At 33.0% G+C, this 21588-nt stretch overlaps 2 protein-coding genes across 4 annotated transcripts in view; both read left to right on the plus strand.

The window, feature by feature from the left end:
- The window catches only part of LOC134258961 (nectin-4-like), a 75515-nt gene that overhangs the window by 47648 nt on the left and 6279 nt on the right, over positions 1-21588 (plus strand). The gene's annotated exons all lie outside the window — the stretch shown is intronic.
- On the plus strand, positions 3600-18916 carry LOC134258959 (uncharacterized). Of its 3 annotated transcripts, none has more exons than XM_062741552.1 (4): positions 3600-3755; positions 17361-17493; positions 18143-18213; positions 18512-18916. In XM_062741552.1, the coding sequence occupies exons 1-4, from the start codon at positions 3686-3688 to the stop codon at positions 18685-18687; spliced, it is 450 nt and encodes a 149-aa protein (XP_062597536.1). In that variant the 5' UTR covers positions 3600-3685; the 3' UTR covers positions 18688-18916. The 3 variants fall into 3 exon arrangements, with proteins under 3 accessions (XP_062597536.1, XP_062597535.1, XP_062597537.1); XM_062741551.1 differs by lacking the exon at positions 3600-3755 and adding an exon at positions 8917-9032; XM_062741553.1 differs by lacking the exon at positions 3600-3755 and adding an exon at positions 14828-15014.

Here is a 21588-nt window from a genome sequence, read left to right on the forward strand (position 1 = left end):
GATTTCAAGTCTTTAAGTCGTTCAAACACTACAAAGTTGAAGCAGAGAAATCACGGACCGCCAAAATATCAGAGGTGGGATGAGGTGCCATAGAGGAGTTAGCATCCCCTGCCAACTGGTCACACTCGTGTGATCTTTGTCATGATCGGGAAATAAAGTGAAAATTTGTTTACAATTCTAGAACGAGGAAAATTATTGACAAACAAGTTGATGGAACAGGAATTTCAGCATTTTCTTTAAAGTCATTATTTTGAAAGGTCTATGGTCGATACAATGTTCTATTCAGCAAAAACAAGTTTTCATTGAGTTAAATGCTGAATGACGTACGTTTTTCATACTAACTCTTAGCCTACTATCTATACACTGAATAGACAACAGACTTTTCCGTTATTTCCCGATCATGACAAAGAGCACACGGCGGGAGTGACCGGTCGGCATGAGTTCTTCACTCCTCCATGGCACTTGATTCCACCTCCAATATTTTGGGACGTTTGCATTGGGGGTTCCACTTGAATGCGTGGCGTGTAATGTCTCCCCAATTGTTTTCGGGGGATTTGCCCAACCCACTGCCACTTTCTACGGGTATTGGCTTAGTTATTGGTTGTTGTTTTTTTTTGTTTCCCACAGGTTCTTGTTGTTTATACATGTGTATTTGCTGGCCACCTGATGTTTAGTATGTAGCACAGACGTCTGTTTGCAAAGGTATTTAGATTGTTGGAAGTGGTGTTGGTGACGCTCCATGTTCAGACCCGTAGAGAAACACAGACTTATCATTGGTGTGATAGATACAAGTTTATGCGTGTGGACGGTGCTGTTGAACTCCACACAGGCTTGAGGTCGATGAAGACGTGTCTCACTTTATTAATTCCTGCTTTTATGTCTTCGTCTGTTCCATCATTGGCTGTGACAATGCCTCTTAAGTATGTTAAAAGAGTCTACATATTTCAGGTTGTGCTCTCCAAGCGTAACTGGTTTTTGCTGTATGTTGTGGAGTTGCATTACCTTTGTTCCGTCAACGTTCACCTGTTATCTTGTCTGTGCTATTTCCTTCCCAAGCCTGTTTGTCTTGAGCAGCATATGCTGGCCCATAAGGCATAAATTGTCTACAACGTCGAGCTAGGTCTTCCAAACTTAGAGTGAAAATCCACTGAACTCCTGTCTTGCTGTTTCCCGCATGATCCAGTCCACTACCATAGATATTCAAGTGATTCGTGATTGTTTTTCTGCTTTGTTGCGACATATACAATGTAAATGGTTATGTTTACAGAACTATGTACTTTTTAAGTGTTGGTTTTTCATGTTTTTCCCTAGTTAGCATACTGATCCTCGTCCTCGCAACGCCAGGGGTCCTGAGTCAACAGATTGCCATTGGAATCTTGGCATTTGAAGGGCTTTCTTTTATCATTGAGAGTAATGAACAAATGAAATATTCAATAAATACTAAGAAGTTAAATAATGTAAACATAACGGATTTAGTTGACACCTGAAATGCACGTGTTACAAGTTACAAGTTGTTTATCATAACTGGCTTTATGTGATAGTCTGGAAGAAAAAAAGCATTCGTTTTTTACGATAGATGTTGCTATAATCAGCCCATAAACAGTTGAATAAATTTTGCCAGGGATCTATTGGCAACATGTTAGCTAAGTAACTATAGCATTGCGATGATAACTGGTGTTTTGGTGGCCCGCTTTTTTGTGACTTGTTCTTTTATTGCCTTGGATAGAATGGTAATAAATATGTGGATCAATCTGACTTATTTTACTTTACTTTTTACTTGGAGAAGCATATAGAATACACGACATTCTAGCATAAAGAAAACATGGTGATACGTGAATTACATTACAGTAATTTCCTTTCTGATAAACGAACTTTTATTTATAATGGACTATTAAAAAAATCGATTTCTCTAATTTTCTAAACTTTTTTTTATGTACACTTAGATTAATCGCTGACTCTTTACTATTTTATTATCTTTTATTCACAAATCATACAATGATTACAAATTAAAAATAAAATCCTACGTTTCACGTCCGCATATAAGATATCCGAATGTGTGTTGTTGTCTACTTAATTTTTAGAAGCATCGTTATCATTCGCTTTTTAGGTAAACTCAGGTGACCTATTGCTATCCGTTTTCGTCCGTCGTCGTCCGTCGTTCGTCGTCCGTCGCGTGTTAACATTTGAACATTTTCAGCTTCTTCTCTGCAACCACTGAACCAATTTCAACCAAATTTGGCACAAAGCATTTATGTGTGAAGGGGAACAAAAATTATGAATTTCATAATCCCTGCCCCCCTGGGGCCTGAGGGGTGGGGCCAAAACCACTAAAATTAATGCAATCTTTAAAAATCTTCTACTTTACTCCTGGACATCAAGCAGTCAAACTGTTTGCATGATTGTAATCAGCATTGAGTCCTTTACCAAAATTGTGAAATTAATGGCCCTGGGGTCAGGGGATCTAGTGCTAGGGCGGGGCTAAATAAGTATAGAGTGAAAATGCATTATTTCTTTGGAAATCTTCTTCTCTACTCCTGGGTATTAAATAAACCAACTAAGTACACAGTTATGATGAGCAAGAGTGCCTCTACCAAAATTGTGAATTTTATGGCCCCAGGGTCAGGGGTTCTGGTGTTAGGGCGGGGCTCTATTGATTATATATAGTGAAAATACATGATTTCTTTGAAAATCTTCTTCTCTGCCCCTGGGTATTAAATATACTAACTAAGTGCATAGTTATGATGAGCATGAGTGCCTCTACCAAAATTGTGAATTTTATGGCCCCAGGGTCAGGGGTTCTGGTGTTAGGGCGGGGCTCTATTGATTATATATAGTGAAAATACATGAATTCTTTGAAAATCTTCTTCTCTGCTCCTAGGAATTAAATAAACTAAGAAAATAGTTATGATGAGCAAGAATGCCTCTTTAAAAATTATGAATTTTATGGCCCCAGGGTCAGGGGTTCTGGTGTTAGGGGTCGGGGCTCAATTGATTATATAATGAAAATACATTAAATCTTTGAATTTTTTTTTCTTTGTCTCTGGGTATAAAGCAGATGAACTACCTTTATAGTTATGGGCCCTAATCTTGCAGAATTGTGAATTTCAAAGCCCCAGGGTCAGGGGCGGGGTGGGGGCTCTACTTATATACTGAAAACGAATTTATTGTTTGAAATCTGCTCTTTTGAATTTATAAAACATTTATTTATTTTTTTATCTTAAGGGTGCCTTTTTGAAATTTGTGCAATGTGTGGACCTAGGGTCAGGGGTTTATGTCACAGTGTTAGGGGCACTACTGGTTAGCTGGAATGCATTTTTGTTCCCCTACCCTGCATATGGGTATTCAGTAACCAAGCTAAGCAACTGCTAAGTGTATTGTTATGATGATCAATGGTGCCTCTTTCAAAATTGTGAATGTCATATAGCATCTGGCTTAAAACATGAATCAAATTCAATAACTGGAAAATTGTTGCATAATGCTCCTGAGGTGACCTATAAGGCCCGTGGGCCTCTTGTTTGTAACTTCCTCCTTGGTTAGGGGTTTTTTAACAGGTAGATCTGACGTTTAAGGCGTATTCTGTCACACCTGGAAATTCCTTTAATGAAACGCAAGCTACCTTGAAATGCAGGTTATTGCATAATACATCGACGCAAAATCCAGTTTTCTGTGCTGATAAACCTTGAAGATGGAGGCATTCAAATTTATATTCCCTGTTTTAATATATAGTGCTATGTACATCTTTCCTCTTACTAATGGTAAGAAAATATATTTATTTAATACTTAAATTGGTACATGTAATTACAATTATAAATTTAAAATTAGCAATCGGTAAATTTCGTTCTTAAATATTTGCAAGATAAAATTTTGTCAAAAACAAATCCAGCAAAATGAACTAGTTGATGATTATGTCTATTCAAGCTTTAGCAAGAAGTCTAGTTCGCGAAATTTTAAATCATTCAAAAAGATCTGGAGAAACCACTCCTCTTCATTACTTTTTTCATCTATATAAGTTTAAGGAAGGCGTGGTATTGGTGGAATATTTTATACAATGTATATTTTATATCTCATACAGATACGTGCATCTTGGATGTTATGAAACTAATTTTTAAAAGTGCATCAAGGTTTATAAACTTAAGTCAAAACTTCATTTAAGGTTTTTTTTCGAGTTTACAAGGTATAAAAATGTTAATCACACTGTATTCTAAATCAAACCTAAATTTAAATGCTTTGTGAACAGTTTTATTTTGATAAGACCGAGAAAAACCTTAACAGCATGGGTGAAATCAAAAAGATTTATATAACTACATGAAAGGTACCTTATATTTGATGTACATGGCTGTTTTACTTTGAATACAGTATAATATATGTGCACTGTACTACTGTTATTGTATTTCTCTCCCTAATTCTAGATTTCTAATTTTATGGAATAAAATTTCCTTCTTGGATCATGCATTCAAAATGACATTGAAATTTTAGATTGTCATTGTAATAAATTTTATTTTTGGATTGTGAAATATTTCCGCGTCAAATTTGGATGCGGTACACATGGCGGAAATCAATCCCAAGCATTTTACATCTCAGCATACTCACCTTTATATATACCCCAAAGATACCGATGAATATCATTTCCCATGACATATCTGACATTGTACAATCTCCCTGTGGTTGTTTCTATACGCTTTGGGAATAAAATCAGCTCACTATGGCTGAGATCTATCTAATATTGGTAATGGAAAAGTATACTTCCTTTTCTTAACTCTTATATATTTCTCAAAGCTGATTTGCTTCAGGACAGGAACCATTGAAAGCGATATTTTGACTTCCTTTACAGGGAACTCTATTTATTAACTTTCCTTAGTGCAGTTCGAACATAAGAGTAACCATTGCACGTTCTTAATTTAGATATATGTACATCTTTTATTGGAACTCTAAAGCTTTGAATACATTAAATCTAATAAAACATGTTTGGAGCCCTTTAACACTTATTCCAATACGATACGATAGCCTAGTGGTAGAAAGTTCGCTTCGTGATCGAGAAGCCAAGGCTCGATTCTCGTTCGCAGCGCAGCGTCAAACCTAAGACGTAACATAGGTAGTGACTGTTACTTCGCCAAGCGCTCGGCACAAGAAGTGAAAGTCACGGGTCTTTTGAATATGACCCTAAAAAATGTAGGTCCCGTGTCACGGTAGGCGTTGGCACGATAAAGAACCATCACTGCTCAATAGCCCTAAGTGCCGAGTAAAGCCCTTCACTGACAAACAGTGACATCTCAATATGAAAAAAAAACTCGAGAGTGGGACGTTAAACAATATATAATCAATCAATCAATCTTTTGTAAAACGTGGCCCTGTAGTGTAAGGGAAAAAATTTCTCCGCTTTTATTGAAAGGGAAGGGGATTAATTTGGGTCTGTCTGTTCGTCTGTCTAGCTGTTTCTAACACTTTCGTATCGGCATGATATCTCGAGCTTTTGAGCTTTGGCAATGATTTTTTTCACGTGGCAGAAGGAAAACTCCTACTGAGTTTTAATGTAAAAATTCATGCAAAAGCTCAAAGCTTCAAAAATCAACATTATAATTCTTTTATTCCACATTTTTTTATTATTGATCTTAATTGTTTTGATATAAAAAGTGCACCTATCTTTTATCATTTATCAAGCAAGTTTATCAAATCTTCTATTTTGTTAAAACATTAATTTTGTATTTAAATAGACAGTGTCAGATTTAATGCCTGTTTTTGGAAGGCTTTTGAAAGAAAAAAGGGCGCCGTTCTGGTAGGTATACGAAGGTTAAAAATTTTTAAGCATTGAATTTATATTTTTGGCTATCTTCGGTCCTATAACACACTTGGCCGTGCCGACAAATTGAATACCGCGCGTTAGCGCGGTATGATAAATTTGTCGGCACGGCCAGATGTGTTATAGGACCGAAGACAGCCAAAAATATGAATTCAATGCTTATATTTACATTCTCTAATTTTCCTTCTTCAAAATTGCTTATTTCGTTAACATTTAATGTGAATTTAGCGCCCTTCAAAACTATCGTGGTTAATAGAGGTAAGAGCTGTTTGTGACGTCAGATGACGTTAAGTGACGTTGCAAACTTAAATTACGCAAACAAACATTGCGATTAAAAAAGTGACAAATTAATTCTTAACGCACATTACGTTAATTTCTACGTTAATTTTTCAGGGTTGTAGTTTTTCATTAAATTGAAATAAAACATTTTAAATTTTGGTGTTTCTAGAGTATTGAAAATGCATATAGTTCCTACTGTGTATTCTAACGAGAGGTGACAAGGTTTCGCGTGTGTTATAGAAATTTGAACGTCGCGGATTTCTAATGGATTTGATAAGGAAAATTATACTGAATGTAAATATAGTAGATTGTTGTCCTAATTTTTTACTCCATGTTATATCTAAATTTGGTACGCATACTTGAACAACTGTTTACAGATTCGAATCATTTGAGTAAAATCTGGAGTATATCTTTATAGAAATTATAAAAGATTTAGAACAGCAAAAATGGAGTCACGATACAACGTCAAAATTGAGTGATTTAATATTTTTATAGTATCGCTACCAATATATCAGTCGTATTACTTTACAGCAAATTTAAGAAAATATTAAACTTCAAAATCTGTAAACGTCTTGAATTACTGTAGATGCTATCAGGTTATGTAATATATCGCTCTGTTGAGATATCAGTTTCTAAATACAAATGGACTTCATTAAAAAGGCAAAAAACATAACGTTGGAGGACGTCACGGAGCGGCAAGTAGCAATAAAATTTGCATTGCGTTCGGAAAACTTTAACAAACTTTAAAAATTCTGTATAAACCAGGAAATGTACGAAAAATAAGCCGTGTATTTGTATAAAATTTAAGATGCAATTTTTGAGTGGATGCACGTGATAAGTTGAATTTGACGATGAACGGTTTGTAAAGAAACAGGTTATACTTAAAAATCTTGTCACAAAGTTAGGAACGTCATTAAACTTGAACAGTGCTTCACTTTTGCAGAACTAAAATATATACTGTAAACCAACTTTTATTCGCGAAGATTTTATTTCGCGACTTTCCAGGGGTAAACTAGTTAGCGACGACTATTTTTTTTTTCGCGATCAAGTCTTTTTCGATCTGTTTTTAATAGACAGAGAAACGTTAAGTACCGGTTCGCAGCGAACTTCGCGAAAATTTCTCGCACGCGAATAAAAGTTGGTTTACAGTAAGCGATAAATAATATTAAAACACGACAATCTACAAGGACTGTTCAATAAATAATGTCCTCGGTCCTTGGAAAGACCCCCCCCCCCCCGCTTTTCATTGATTTAGTCTTCACGATTTAGCTTATTAAATATTCTCGTTTAATTAAAAGACAGGTCCGTAACATTTTTATCCAATTTCTGAATGTTTAGAACACGTTTCTTAGTATATACAGGAATATGGCAGATTTTGAATTTCTGGACTTGTTTCTTCTTTTTGAAAGGTCTTTTTATTTATTGTAGATATATTTTATCCTATATAATCAAATCAAAAATAATTATCTCATCCAAAACTTAAAATCCTGCTTTTTTACAACATTATTATTATTTTTCTGCAACAAGTTTTGGATGAGATAATTTTTTTGGTATGATTATATAGGAAAAATAATAATAATGTGGGGGTACCCTACGGCTTTCCATAGATTTAGGACTAGGGCAATCAAAAATAGACCCAAAACGAAGCCAAAAAACATGTATATAATTACTGCGGTGTTTTGTTGAAAATCCTCGAAAATCTTCAAAAAGCATCAATCGGTACACAATTGTATAATACTAGTATTATCTAAATAGTTCCCAGGCTAAAGTGCATTTATATGGAATTAAATGACAGTTATTGAAAAAAGATAAGTTTTATAACCACCTCCCCCACCCCCCCCCCCCCCACCCCCGGATATCTGTGGAAAACTGGGTGTTCTATACCTTGTTTATTTTGGATTTGGAATTCTTATTTTCATTTCCATTACGTTCTACATGTGTCAAACTCTGTTTTATGATGCAGAACTTTCCCCTCAATACATGGTACATGGACGTTATTGCCAATTACATGTTACTGGCAAAATTCTATACAATTCTATAGGGAAAACCGCACCTGTCTATGATAAGCCATTTAGAAAATCACGTGACTATCTGTATATATTTTGATTTGTCAAAATATGCCCTTGGCATACATTCCCTCATTGAATTTGTTTTCTTGTTGTGCAAAGTTAATTTTCCAATTGCAAAAAAATCTAGATCAGGAAGTTTAAATGTTCAACATGAATGATAAGACGCAAATAAGAAAAAAAAATTCCACTGCTTTTTATTTTTACCACAAAAAAGACCCTAAAGACTGGAAATGTTTTAAATGTCAAAATAATTTTTTAAAATTTGCAAAATTATCACATTTATTCATAGTTAAAATAAATATGCTTTAAAAAAATAATTTTTCTGCGTTTACAACTTTGCAAAGAGCCGTGTACATTTATACGGATGTATGAATTGGCAAATCTTGAACTAAATGGAGAAAAAAAAGTATGCATCAGTATGTTTCAGAGATAAATAATGCATACCTTAACTCTCTAAAGATTGGTAAAATATTAACTTTTAATTATTTATTCCTTCATATCATTACACGTTGGAAAGAAAAAGGGTTTGCAGCAAAAACAAAACAAGAGAAACTGCTTATGAGAGTACAATCTCGTTATGAAAGACTAAAGTAAAACAGGAATGATGAAACCCCTAGACAGACAATGGTTCGTCAATAGTTTGTCTTCAATCTGGAATTTAACAATTGTAAAGTTTTTTTTACAATGAGTCAATACTTATTAGGCCTCAATCGGTCACACTCCTAAGATTCTTTTCAATATGTTGTTAACGTATTTTGCATAACATGAAATGCGCAATACCCAAATGACTTATTTATGGTGCACAGTTACATTGAAGATGGAGGTATTCAGGACTATGTTGACTTTTCTTTTCCTGGCTTTTCTGAATAATTGTATTGTCACAAACGGTAAGAAAGTAGTAAAAATTAGTCTTTCGTATTCATTGTCGTAATTTATTAAATATCAAAAATTTAAAGGTTTAATACAAAAATATACTTCTGCGTTCTTTATCTAAGAAGGCAATCGTTAAATTATAAAATTAGATAAAGCAAAATTTAAAAAAAAAAAAAATTAAACAAATGACTATAACCTGTTATGATCAATATTCGGCCCCAAAATCAAACTTTGACGAAGAAATAAAAATTATGTACTAAACCAGAGGGAGACTGCAGACTTCGAGACACTAAATTTATTTAAGAAGCATGAATATATTAGATATGACGTCAGAAAATGACGCAAATTCAAAATTTCCATAATTTACGGTGACAGCCTTCTATGCATACTTTTGTGGTAATGAGGATGAAATGAAATAGCGATTAAAATTATTTTTAAAAAGTACATATTAATAAGTAATAAGGACTGTAATTAAATGGTGAAATGTTAAATTGCTTATTTGAATATTTATTATAAGAATGAGCTTGTATGTTTGGAGGAGAGGGGGGGGGGGGTGTTGTTGTTTGAGATCACCATTGTATTTTGTTAGTTTAGGACATCACACTGTCATAAGTTTTGACAATCGAATTTTTGATTTAAGAATTTTAATAAGCGAAAAATAATTCTGATATAACCTGTTATTAACAACAATTTTACAAGTTTTTTTTATTTTCATAGCGGACAGTTTGGGGTATCATGAAAATACTAAGATTGAATTTCGAAAATCAAGAGCATTTATGTTGCGCAGCATTGTCATCGAGCTGGTATTATCTTCTATCGTTCGTCAACTGGCCAATAGAACTCCTCCTATTCTATTAAAAATATCTTGAATACTTAATCCGTAAAAAATCACTCTAAACTTATCTCTTTATATTCAAATTTAATAGAATAAAATTCTATACGGTAATTTTTGTTTTATTTAAAGCACATATAATATCTTTATTCTGATTGGTTAAAAGTATACCTTTCAAACTAACTGTGCCGGTACCGCGAAGATTTTTTTTCTTTTATGTTGAAAAAAGCATTTGCAGAAAACCCAGGCCAGGAAGCTTTATTGTAATTGGGTAATAAATTTTGCAAATCTAAAATATAAAACACCTTTAGATAACCAAGGATCGTGGTGTTTTGTGTTGTAAATATGGCATTTTAACCTCAACCTTTTTCTGAAGAAAATACTAGATTAAGTACGAGGTTCGTTCAATAATAAATGCAACATGTCATCTAAAAATATGAAAAAAGTTCATACTACATATTCTTTATAGTTTCAATCCTTCGAGGCATTCCGTGTTACCCTTTACACATGTATTAATATTTCTTTATCCATGAACAGAAAACCTCAGCATTCTCATCTTGAGGAATGCCCCAAAGGCACTGACATTGTACAATCTTCCTTTGATTGTTTTCATGTGTTTTGGGAATAAAAATATCTCATAATGTCCTAGATCTATCTAATGTAACTAAAAGAAAAGTTCTGTTTTACGTTATTTTCTTCAAAATCTCAAATTTATTTCTCTAAGCTTGTATGCAACTGCGTTGTCGGGTACAGGAAAAATTACCCTGGTCACCGAAATTTGGACTACCCTTGCAAGAAATCTGCTTAACTTGACTTGGTGCAATTCGAACATAAAATTTGCCATTGCTAGTCCTTTATTGGCTATCATCGTAAGTACATGTTCTAACGGAACTCTCAAAATACACGAAAACTAATAAAACATGTTTGGAGCACTTGCTTCTCTTCATCATAATATCACACCTTTTGTTTGATTCCACATTTTTTGAATTAGTAATCTTATTTTTCAGCTCAAAAATGTGCACCTAAGTTTTGTTTATAAAATCTTCCATTAAAAAACATCTTTTTTAATTAGACCGTTGCCACATTTACCACATATTTAATCGAAGACATTTGTAAGAATGATGGTCATCTTTCTGATAGAAATATTGTTATTTTTGGTCTTTGTCAAAATTCTACAAAATGCTGTGGTGATTTAATGTTTAGTATCTTAACGATGTCCTTCCATGTAAATATAGCTTTTTTAGATTGGCAGATATGTTGTACATAGCATCGAGAATTTTTTGTGTCCCCCAAAATTTAAATAGGCCAGACTAATTGTAAAATTTAAACTCTCCTCTTCTCTTCTGAGTTACAGTATTCATCTGAAAACATGGAAAAGTATAGAGCATTAAAGATAACTTTTTTTCTACACATAAAACATGTAAAATCATATAATAAATATGAGTTCTTCGGCGATTTATGTGAATAGCACAGTTTTCACATACGCTGTTATTTTCATTTATTAACAGTTTTCCGCATATTGTATTGACCATGCTTACTTTAAAAGTGAATTTATCTGCGAAGACAATAGAAAAAATCATGGGGTTTTCTGTTTTTAGGACCTCTTTATTAGAACTTTTCACATTGTTTCAACTGCGAAAAAATAGAATTATATGATTCAACATTTATTATGATATCTTAAGTTGCATTACTTATAAATTATCTTTTGTCAGTAATCTGCTTCAATTTGTTTAAAAATTGAGAGTATTCAAAATATGCTTTTGACTTTTGAGTATCGAATATGGTGCACGTGGAAAGCATAAGAACCATACACTGTATATATAGGTGACAAAGGAATGTTATTGCATTTATTAGGAGAACTGATGATGGAACAGCTGACGTTCTATATCTTAGTTGTAAGATGATCGATCCCGTCTAATGTAGTAAAACTTTGACATGTGAAACAGATGTTGCAGACTCTTTAGTGTCCACGAGGATATATTTACATTAGCTGTGTTTTTCTACATGTAGTAAGCCACAACTGTGAAATTGATTGAATACCATTTTCGTGTATACTAACGCGTAGAAATATACAGCGAGAAAGGTGCGCTAATGTGGTGTCACAAGGAGGCTACATAGACGTTATTAAAATTGTAACAATATAGTGCAGTGAGATATTCAAACACTGGGTATATTTTTGGTGTTTTTAGACATGTAAAATGTAAATATAAGCTAGCGCGCATCATGAAATAAGCCTACGTGACATAAATTATATAAAAAGACGTCAATGGTAACCTTACAAATAGCTTTGTGATCATAAATGTGCAAGAGAAGAATTCTAATTTTCAATCTTCAATATTACCTTACTTTCGAACAAATACATGTACATCCTTATGCTGCATATGGGGTTTATATCTCTCAGTTGATTAGAACATACTAAAACGTAGAAAAAATTCTAAAACGAGGCAAGTTATTGTGACAAACATTTTTTAAAGAAGAATATCAACATTCTACTTTAAAGTCATCCTTTTGCAAATTCTGTTGTCAATACAGCCTCGTCCGAAAGACAGGTCTCCACATCCTGCAGTGTGATTCGAATCCGCGACGTGAGGATTTCTTAATCGAACACCCCAATGACTACACCACACCATTCGGTCGACTCGCAAACTCGACATTCAGATATATTGATGCTCTGTCTACTTCCATTCAGTTGGCGATTTGCAGTGAACTTGAAATAATACTACAGAGTCTAACAAACCTGTTATATATTTGGTTGTTTTACTGACTATTATTAAAAAACGAATGACTGTGGGACGTGGAGACCGGTCCATTCGGATGAACCGTATAAACTGAAGCCCGTGTCACAGTAGGCATTGACAAGAAAAAAACATCTCCCACTGCTTAATCGACCGAGTGCCGAGTAATCTGTAAATTTTACACACTAATCTGCAAAAATTTACAACCCTTTAATCTGTCAACTTTTTCACTTAAATCTGTAAAATTTACAGTTTTAAGTGTAAATTATACACTTCAATCTGTAAACTTTACACTTTAATCTGTAAAATTTACACTAAATTAATCTTTATAAATTTTACACCTTAATCTGTAAAATTTACATTTAAATCTGAAAATAATACACACTTTAATCTTTAGAATTTACACTTAAATCTGCATAATTAACACTTTTATCTGTTTAATTTAGCCTTCCACCGAGTCCGAAATATCTGACGTTTTCCAGGCTTTTTTACGATTTTGATATTTTACATGCCAGGATGTAAAATATCAAAAATCGTAAAAAAAAAAAAAAAAAAAAAAAAAAAGCCAGGAAAACGTCAAATTTTTCGGACTACCTGCCACCGTGACCGGCGAAACCGGATGGGACTATAGGTTTGGGTTTGTCTGTCCGTCCGTCTAGCTGTCCGTCCGTCTGTCCCTCTACCAGTCTCTCCCACTTAGCTGATCTTTGGTATGTGAGTGTATCTTGGTGAGTTACAGATCATGTTAACTTTTCATTTTGTTCTGCTTCACTGATTTTTGATGGAATTATAGTATTTTTCATTTTTATAATTTGGTCTGAAATCGGGTTAATGCTGCACTAAATTATTGATTTGAAACAATTGATTTTTACCATGTTAAATGGGCTGTTCTGATCTAAGCAAGCAAGCATGTCTAATGGCATTCAAACACGTCTTCCTTTGTAAGACAGATCGACTTAATACAAAGATATTTCAATCATAAACTAGAAATTGCCGAAATGTCTACATTTTCGGGATACATTTTTATGCACAGGATATCATAAAATGGCATTCTAACGAGAAAAAGGATATCTCGGTAGGGGACATGTACATGTATTGCTTGTGCAATACTCTCAGCATGCTTGTTAATTTTGCAACTTCATACATATTAATAAGTACATACATGTAACTCGCTTTGAAGCCAACAAACCATAAATCCTGCATGATAAAATTTGATTTTAATTTCTTATTTCACAGTAAATCTGGATAATAAATACTTATCAGATATTATATGTATGGATAAACACGAAATACAAATAAAAGCAATCTACTACATGTAGTATGATCCCCAATTTTAACTGTTATATTTTACATCCGACTTGATCGTACATCCATAAACTTGCAATATCAAATACACCATTGCAAATGAGAAGAAAAAAATAGTTGAGATACACGTATATAATTTTTACTGTTTGTCGCCTTTTCCGAAAAAAATATTTTAAGTCATAAATCAGATTCCCGAGATTTTGTTACGGAACATTAACTAAGAGGTCCATGGGCAAATCGCCAATCCTTACTTTTCATTTTATACATATGATATTAAAGTTATAAGCATATGCATACACTTAGCAGCAGAGCATCTCATTTTACTGGTATATTTTTTTTTTTCAAATGTGACAGGTACATGTATAACACCATGAAATGAGCGTCTGTTTATTACAGATTTCTGATGAAATTAAGTGTAAAATTTACAGAGTAATGTGTAGAAACAAAATTTTATGAAAGTGTGAAATCTATACGGATTAATGTTAAATAAGGCTTCTGAGTGGTGATTTTATTAATCCATATAAACACCGCGGATGGAATTTAATTACAATAATTATGGTTATATCTAGATTAAATACAACCGTAATTGATATTGCATATCTGACCACATTCCATAGAGATTTGGACCAACAGCAACTATCACTTTACCAGACAGATCAATAACAAAGAGGGAAAATCAGGTAAAACCGGCTCCGAACCACTAGCTAGTCCATACACCGTATCTTTTTATCTCATTTACCATACCATTATATCCCTCCCAATATTTTATGGTTGTCCTTTTTACACCTGTGGTACCTTTATCCAAATGATGTGCCAAAAGGCACGGATCTTTACATACATGGCAGATTACCTTGAGGTTTTGAATAAAGTCAGCTGACCGTGAAATTTGAACTATTGACCTCCTGCTGTCTCCGGTCGGTGTCTTGTTTGTAAAGTTCTGTAGGAGGATTAAGGCACACGGTGTTTTGAAGGATATTTTAAATTCTACAGAAGCTTAGATCTAACACAAGCATTTGCATGAATTCCTTTAATTGATTAGCTTGTTTATATTTTTTATGAAAAAATGGAGTGTCGTTTTATTTTGGGACTAGTTTTTTGTGTCTTTTTAATATCCGTAGTGCAAGGTAAGTGAAAAATTATTTTTTTTTATCAGTTACATGCAACGTTAACATCAATTCCCATTCAGAAATGTAAATTCTTAAATTAGATAATATAGAATTTGTAAACTGTCAAGAACGATTTTGAAAGTAAAAAATGTGCACGTGTAAAGGTATTTTTTTTAGCGTTAATATATTGATTTTACCGACATTTTTTGTGTGACAATCGATGATATGTTTATATTGTTATATGTACTTATTTTATCATTTTAATGTTAACTTATCAAATTTTAAAATTTGAAGTAAATGAAAAATAATATTTCGCCAACACCATTCAAAAATGTACAGTATTGATTTGTTTATTTAAAACCTGATGTTAATGGAGAAATCTCCCTTGCCCTCGCCCCGTGATCTTTCCGCGTCCACTCCCCAACGGCCATTGACTTTCGTTTTGTTTTGTTTGTCAAAATAAGACTGGATAAAATCGAATCGTTGACCTGTAGGGGAATAGAAGCCCGGTCAAAGAATACCAAATTAGGCTATATGACATGCAAGAGTGAAGAAATAAGAACATGGGGGAGGGAGGTGAAAGGAAGATGTAGGGAATAAATGGGGGGGGGGGGTTATTATTACATATAAATAAGGAAATTCAGATTTTTAAGTTCATTTGTCCATGTATAGATGCAACAAATTTAGATTCCTTAGATTAATCGTCCCCGTCCGGTAATAATTTAATTGTATTTGGTTATTGATATTTTCTTTTGAGGGGGGGGGGGTTAGGATATTAAAGACATACACCTGAGAGTTTGTAATCTGAAGTTATAGTTGTTCAAAGCAGCATTGAACAAGCTGTAATATTACGTCGGCAATATTTAACCTGATTATATTTAATCCTTAAAAGCTTAATGTTTAAGAATATCAAACAAATTACACTAAGAGGACTTGTACTTGTCATTATGGGTATGGGTATGAATCTTGACAACGCAATGTTCTCAAGTGGTCGACGGTCGTTCAAAATTAAATTTAAACGAATAATGTAAGGTTAGTAATTTAGTGTACACGGATATAAGGATAGGAACCTACGATGTTGTAAAGTGAGAACTCCTCCCTAGTTGTTGGACTCTTGACCTGTTATTGGTCGTCTTGACCATCAAATTCCGCTTGTCAGTGTGCAACCATAAAGTGTACATGTAAATACTTGACGTGTTTACAATCTACTTATGTCGATATATAAAGGCTTGTTTTGACGCCATCAATTTTTGAGAATAATATGAGATTTTTTTTTGTCCCAATAGATCTGTCTTATTGATACTATATGTATGACCTCAAAGTAATATTGTTTATTTAAGGAATAACTGTCTTATTTTTCGATTTCATGATACATGTATGATCAATCGATTGCTTTGCGTTATAATTTGCATAAAGGCGTTTATGCATAACATTATCACGCAAGCCAATCAATTGAACATCTTCATGAAATCGAAAAATAAGACAGTTATTCCTTATGTTTACATGCTCTTGAATCCGCCAATCCACGTGCTACAAGCCCTGCTTCTGTCTAGCTATTTGTCCTGCCCTGCACGTGATTTTTTTTAAACCGCGCCTACTGATGAACCAGTACATTCATGTAGAAATAAAGTACATTAACTATTTATAATTATATCTCAAAGACATTGGAAATGTAAATATTTATGCTTCAACTCATTCAAGATCGATTGCTAGACGCACAGAGAATATCTTGTCTTAAATGTCCACAAAACCGAAGCGTTGTATTTCGCTGTACATGTACATGTGTATGATCATTTACCACCAACTTTTAACATCTCTGAAATGACCCTGATAGCCAACTTATTAGTTTATATAAAAAATGTTAATGAGTAGGTTCTGGTAAAAAGAAGATTTGAAAAAAAAATAATATCGAACAAATTATTGTTATATAGAAATTTAAAGCCCAATCCTTATTGAATTACTCAATAAAATATGTTTAAAGTAAAGCTTTTTTAATTAAAAAAAACATATCAAAGTTTCATTTAATTAATGCTCAGTTTACAGGTTCCGCAGATAATGCATGTAATGGTAGGAATATTGTTTGTAAAAGCAGAATAAGCGATATGCTAAATGGAAGCTAAGTGAATTAGGCTAATTAAAGACATACACCTTACTTTTAATTTTACCGAGAAAAATAACAAAATTACTATAAAGAATAAAAACAATTGTAATGATATCCTCTTAAAAAAAAACTATTAAATCTATGACTGCAGTACAAAAATGGGATCACATAGATCTATATTAGCCAATATATAGAATTTAAAACAAATTTGACGTGATGCATATTCTTGTATACATTGTACGAGATGTCTTTTGATTTTTCAGCGCTGAATCCGGATGGCACATGTAGCAGTGATAGCGATTGTCCGTTCTCCTTCTACCATTGCTGTTCCGGAACTCAATGGTGCTGTCCTTCCGGGTACATTTGTACCGGAACTGCAACCTGTATTAGTATCGGGTACGTAAATATTCATTATGGTGTAAATTAAACTTAAAAATAGATCAGAACATTCGTATTTTTTAAAAGATTTGTGTTATTACCCTGATCATTGATAAAGGATAGAAGGCATGATAAAAATGTACACCATATCTTGAAAATGTACATTTCATATTTATTTTGGCATAGATCTATACAACGAAACTGAGAGAAAGAGAGATTCTAAATATTTGGTTACAAAAAATGTCTTTGTTTTTTAATTATATACATGTACTTACCCTTTTTTCTCTTACCGTAAGGAATTAAAAATGTATCAAAACGTTTGTGCTTAGAGAGAAACAGTTTTCCCCCAAAACAAATGTTCTATTTAAGGGATAGAAATAGCCTCACTCGTTTACGAAAGTTTTAGGAAATTGTCATTGATCAGAAAAATCTAAAAACTGATAATGTACATGTATAATGTACCATATGCATTCATGCATTGTATCCTAAAATATATATAATTCACAACACAAAGTGTATTCTCAATCGCTAGATCTAGTGATTAAATTAGACTTCAAATGTTATAGTATTTCCTAATATTTTTAAAGCCTTTGCATGTTTCTTGATTTATAAACACATACAGGTAAGTCCAATACCAATCTTGAAGAACATGCCATTTTTCTTTCAGAGTAATCGTCGGTCCTATCGTCGGTCTCATCGCTATCATCGTCTGTGTCGTCGTTTGCTGCATTTGCTACAGTAAGTCATTTTTTATTGGTGTGATAAAATATATTAACAAGTACAGTCAGACCTTTTCATCTCAAACTCTACTTGATTTAAAACGAATTTCGAGATATCCGATGTTTCGAGATATCTAGGTTAAAAAAAAATTGTGGTTTGTACTGTCAATTGTCTGGCATAGTTATGAAGATTTCAATGATAGAGATAAATTTCAACTGTACATCAATCAATTAAGTCTAAAGAAATTTCTAGAGAAATCTATTTTTTCCATTCTCGATATCGTCGTCTTTTAAATTGATTATTCAAAATTTACCAGGAAAGAGACAACAAACTCCAGGTGTTGTTTACAACCCTCAAGCCGCTCAACCTGGCTACGGACAACCACAGGCTTACGGACAACAAACACAGGCGTACGGACAACCGCAGGCCTACGGACAACCACAACCGTATGGACAACCACAAGCCTACGGACAACCGCCGGCAAAAGCTTGAAGTGTTTGATGAGAGAGAGAGAGAGAGAGAGAGAGTACAGCCATACATATTTTACATTTATGCTTGTTCGAAAGATATAAATGTTTATGACATTGAAATTAAGCTTGCATATTGCCGAAGGATCATTTAGTTTGTTTATATTTGATACTCATAACTTCGTTCCTATTTTTAACATATGATTGATATAAATTCATGTATTCATATTTTTAGTTTTTAAGCATCAATATTTTGTAAACAATCAAGTAAGGGAAGAGGGGGGGGGATAAAATGTTGTGAATTAGATTGTAAATGTGCCTGATTTACTATTACTAGTATATAATTGAAAAAGGGGGGGATTAATGAATACAACAAAAAAAGGTAAATCACAACTTTAATAATCCTATATTATGTATATATTTGAAGAAAAGGGGGGATAACATGGACTAAACTTTTCTATATGTAATATAATTTTATAAGAAATTCTTGAGTTTTTGTTTTTACAAAACGCTCATTTATGACATGCAAAGAAATCCATTTTTTTAGAGAAATTTTACAAATAAAATTTGTTTCATAGTTTGTTGTCGTTTTATTTGACTACCTGAGTTGTTCCTCCTTTCCGCCAGATTCACATTTTACTTCTCAACTAAGAGAGCTTAGTCAAATTAGTTTTGATATTAAAAGGTAACAATAACGGGGGGGGGGGATAACCTCACTGATATTCTTGGTTTCCATCTTTTTTCGTAAGATTAGGATAACAGCAATAACATAGATTATGTATTTTCTGGGCATATGGCTTAAAAAATTATGAACGTTAAAAAACAAAATGTAAAGTATTAACATAGTGTGTTTCTATATAGATATTACTTGAAATGAAATTTAAAATTAGAATAACAAAACTTTAAAGTTTACTGGTTACATTTGATAAAATAGATTGCATGGAGTTCTATAAAAATTAATTATTGTGTCCGAAAAGAAACATTCATACCCAAAAGAGAATAGCAAATACTGTTTTAATCAGTAAGAAAAATGACAATCTAGTGTCTGGTGATGGTAACATAAATATAAAGAGTGTTTCTTATTTAGTAAATATACCAATATCTTGTAAAATTCTAAAGAGAGTAGGGCGTTTTGATTTAAATGTTTCAGAAATATAAGGGTAGTGTTTGAGTTTTAGTAATAAATGGTACAAAATTTAACCCTAACAACAAAATAGTATTTTCAAAAAAAAATTTTTTTTGGTAATGGGGGTTGTTTGTTTGGTTTGGTCAAACAAAATTTTACACCACCTCAGTTGCAGGAACTTGGAGAACAAAGCTTCAGAGGAATTTTGGTAGAAATTTGTATAATCAACAAATTATGAATATGTAGTTATTTATAAAAATCTTTTTTTCGGAGAAAATTTCTCTAATTTGTCATGATCTTGGCTATTTAAATGTAATAGAAATCATTTTAATGTTTCGTTTTGTATCTCTAACAAATCAGTGCTAGCTGACTTGAATCTGAATGCACCAAGATGTTCCTATACTTCCTGATGAATTTTGATAACAATGCTCCATGATACTTTCAGTACTTTGTCTCCTTGCGATAATTATCGTGGCTCATCGCTATCATCGTCTGTGTCGTCGTTTGCTGCATTTGCTACAGTAAGTCATTTTTTATTGGTTTGATTAAATATATCAACAAGTACAGTCAGACCTCAAACTCTACTTGATTAAAAACGAATTTCGAGATATCCGATGTTTCGAGATACATGTATCTAGGATAAAAAAAATAGTGGTTTGTACTGTTATAATCGTCTGGCATGGTACTGAAGATTTCAATGATCGAGATAAATTTCAACTGTACCTCAATCAATTAATTTTAATTCCCCGAAACCTACAAGGATGCTCCATATCGTCTTTTAAATTGATTATTCAAAATTTTGAAAGAGAAACTGAAAAGGTGTTGTTTACAAAAGCCGCTCAACCTGGCTACGGACAACCACAGGCTTACGGACAACAACCACAGGCCTACGGACAGCCACAACCGTAAAAAAAAAACATGCTAAGTCTTGAAAATTCAGCTGTGTGAGAGAGAGAGAGAATTAAAGAGAGAGTAAAATTACATTTATGCTTGTTCGAAAGATATAAATTTTTACACAATAAAATTAAGCTTGCATCGTTAATTGCCGAAAGTTCATTTGGTTTTTTGAAGAGATAAAATTTTTCACATTAAAAATTTAAATGTAATATTTTTGTTTCAAAATTAATAATTTAAACATAAAATTGAAAAAGAAAGAAATTTTGAATTAATTGTTAATTTACCTTCGGAAGCAAATTGAAAGTGGGGGGGGGGGGGGACCAAGCCAACAAAAAAGGTAAATCTCAATTTTCGATGCCTACATATTATGTATATATTTAAAAAATGGAATTACATAGCTTTACTGACTCTAAAGTGTCTTCTTCCCTCTTTTTCTAGCTATATATTACATGTACATGCAATAACATTCTCAACAAAACCTTTAACTTTTAGAAATAAAATCATTTTTTTAGTTTGTTGTCGAATATATTGGCACAGTTGTTTCTCCTTTAATCCAGGTTGAAAATTGGTTTTCAAATAAAAGTTCCTCCAAAAAATACTTTTAATTTCACTAAGAGTTCTTCTTGTGAGAGAGTTTTATGAAGCTAGAATTATCTGCCCTTAGAAGTACGTAACAAAGAAAGAAATGATTATAATTTACAGTTCATTACACTCTTTGTAATTATAAATTAAACCACTGTACATACATGTACATGCTTATTTTCGCCCTTTCTTGCAAACAATTTTGCCTCATTTTAGATTCGCCCAACCACACTTTTGTTAAAGAAATTATATTGCATTCTTTGAATTCGCCCCGTTTTAAATTCGCCAAATTGCAACAGAGGTTAGGGCAAAAATAAAACG

This window comes from Saccostrea cucullata, unplaced genomic scaffold, assembly GCF_032062105.1.
Source record: "Saccostrea cucullata isolate Sc308-1 unplaced genomic scaffold, CSIRO_AGI_Scuc_v1 ctg3524, whole genome shotgun sequence".
In the NCBI taxonomy this organism is placed as follows: domain Eukaryota; kingdom Metazoa; phylum Mollusca; class Bivalvia; order Ostreida; family Ostreidae; genus Saccostrea; species Saccostrea cuccullata.

Bases quoted from the DNA above. Each gene is read 5' to 3' on its own strand.
- LOC134258959 (XM_062741551.1), top strand. From the start codon at position 8,930: ATGACTTATTTATGGTGCACAGTTACATTGAAGATGGAGGTATTCAGG. The intron at 17,494-18,142 runs GTACGTAAATAT...TTTTTCTTTCAG, and splicing joins GCAACCTGTATTAGTATCGG to AGTAATCGTCGGTCCTATCG. The intron at 18,214-18,511 runs GTAAGTCATTTT...AAAATTTACCAG, and splicing joins CGTTTGCTGCATTTGCTACA to GAAAGAGACAACAAACTCCA.